Source organism: Homalodisca vitripennis, chromosome 2 (assembly GCF_021130785.1).
Source record: "Homalodisca vitripennis isolate AUS2020 chromosome 2, UT_GWSS_2.1, whole genome shotgun sequence".
NCBI lineage: Eukaryota > Metazoa > Arthropoda > Insecta > Hemiptera > Cicadellidae > Homalodisca > Homalodisca vitripennis.
The window spans coordinates 185,349,166-185,351,369 of record NC_060208.1 but is presented as its reverse complement, the minus strand read 5'-3'; the positions used below and the strand labels follow the sequence as shown (position 1 = coordinate 185,351,369).

General features: G+C 41.8%; 1 protein-coding gene across 1 annotated transcript; it reads right to left on the bottom strand.

Moving 5' to 3' along the window:
* Positions 1-668: 668 nt before the first annotated feature.
* LOC124355929 lies at positions 669-1,958 on the bottom strand. The gene has a single exon (XM_046807081.1). The coding sequence runs from the start codon at positions 1,956-1,958 to the stop codon at positions 669-671; it is 1,290 nt and encodes a 429-aa protein (XP_046663037.1).
* Between the last annotated feature and the right edge of the window lie 246 nt (positions 1,959-2,204).

Sequence of the window (2,204 nt, the reverse complement as noted above, 5' to 3'; positions counted from 1 at the left end):
TTGACTCTTCTCAATGCAAAAAGAGAACTGCTAAGCTTTCGACAGAGATGGTCTAAATGGTCTTGCCAGGAGAGACGATCATCCAGCACAACTCCAAGATGTTTTGTGTTATTCACAGCAAGCAGATCTGGTAGTGGAGCAATTTCATCCTTTATGCTTCCAAAGGTAAGCTGCTTAGTTTTTGACTCATTAAAAATTAAGTCGTTGCTGCTGCAGTAATCTTCCGCGTAACCAAGCGCCACCAATGAATCGATCTCAAGAGATTCTGCTGAGCTTCCAGATGTCAAGAGAACAGAGTCGTCTGCGTACATGACTGTGTAGCAATGGTTGTTGAGAAATCCTGGAAGGTCATTAGTAAAGAGGATGAAAAGAACCGGTCCAAGGACCGGTCCCCGTGACATCGGGAGAAGACCGGATCTGATTTTCGACTTGCAATTATTCCGCACATCGTCCAGCTCCACCAACTGCTCTCTACCTTGAAGATAGTTGGAAATCCATCTCAGCGCAGTGTTCTTGAAGCCCAATAAACTAAGCTTCTCCAGAATCAGATCATGGCCAAGGCAGTCGAATGCCTTGGTCATGTCAAGAAAGATGCCAGTGACCGTATCCCTTTCTTCAATTTTATCGATGATATGCTCAACCATGTCACTGCAGTTTTTCAATATTTGTTAGGAGATCTCATCAAGCCCAGCAGATCTTTTTGGTTTTAGCTGTCGAATAATCTCACTCATCTCTTTTACATTAGTTGGGGATAAAACGGTCAGTGGAAACTCTACATCAGGGGGTTGTACATGCACTTTGTATAGATGTCCTGTTTGCTTTTCATTCAATGTTTTGTCAGCTATTGTAGAAAAATACTCATTGAAATGATTTGCAAGCGCTTCGGATTCTGTAACAACTGTACCATCAATTCTGAGCCTTTGTGTTTTGTGTCCTGAATCTTTCTGGGTCCTTTCTAAATTTATAGATTTCCAAATCGCTTGACTTTTATTTTCTGCTTCTTGAATGAGCTTAGCATTTGCATCTTTTCTGAGTTGTTTCAGCTTCATATCGTAAAGCTTTTTTAGATCGGACGTATGGCGTTTGTCAACCTGACTTCCACTGAGAACATAGGCTTCCTGAGCATCAAGAAATTGGGTCTTCAAACGTCTTGTTTCTTTATCGTAAGAATGAAATTTTCGTTTGCCATTTCTATCACGTGATTTCTTGAGAGGACACGTGGCGTCAAGAGCCGTTGCAATTATGCCAATAAAGCTGTTGTATGAGCTTTCTAGATCGCATGCTTCATATACTGTGTCCCATGCTTCACAACTCAGGTGTGCTTTCAAATTGGACGAGTTCTCAGTGTTGAGGTGGCGCCGAACCGAAGAAGTTGGATTGACAGTGGCGACTTTGAAATTGACCTCTGAAAGCTGGCCTGTATGGTCAGAAATTCCTGTTTTCAGCACCTGAACATTGATATCAGGAATAAGTCGTAAGTTTGAACACACTGTATCGATGGAAGTGGATGAGGTTGCCGTTATCCTTGTGGGTGGTAGTAAGATTCTTGCCATGTCATATTCTGCCAGCAGTTCGTTGAACTCCGATTTTTGCCTTGAAGATTTCAGGCCATCAATGTTAATGTCTCCGACTAATACTACCGGTGAGTTTTTCACAGACAATGATTCCAGGGCACTAGATAGAACCTCAAAGGCCTCGGAGGTTTTCTCCAAACTATTACTCGGAGGTAGGTAGGTGCCAAGGATATGTAAATGTTCTTTTCTACCAGACCAGGAAATCTTAACTGCTGCAATTTCACAGACAAGAGGCACACTCAATGAGTCAACATTCAAATTTTCTACCTCAATGTCTAGACCGTTTGCATAAAATATTGCAACACCGCCTTTCAAGTTGTGTTCTCTACTAAAAGAAGCTGCTAAAGTGTAGTTCAGGAGACAGGTGTTTGCCAACTTTTCCATTGACTGCCCATGCTCAGTTATAACCAAAATAGCTGGCTGTAATGAACTAAGAAGATGATTGAGTTGGTCAACTTTGTTATTGATTCGGTCGACATTCTGATGAAATATTGTTAGACTTTGCTGAGCTTTAGTTTGGAATTGATGAATAATCTGCTTCTTTGAGGGGTTTTCCACCGGGCTTTCGCTGTTGAAATGTTGCATAAAAAATGGGGATTTGGATTCTGTGTTGGTGAGCCGTCTTCATCC

Excerpts from the sequence above, each read along its gene's own strand:
- LOC124355929 (XM_046807081.1), bottom strand. The coding sequence starts at position 1,958 with ATGGAAAAGTTGGCAAACACCTGTCTCCTGAACTACACTTTAGCAGCT.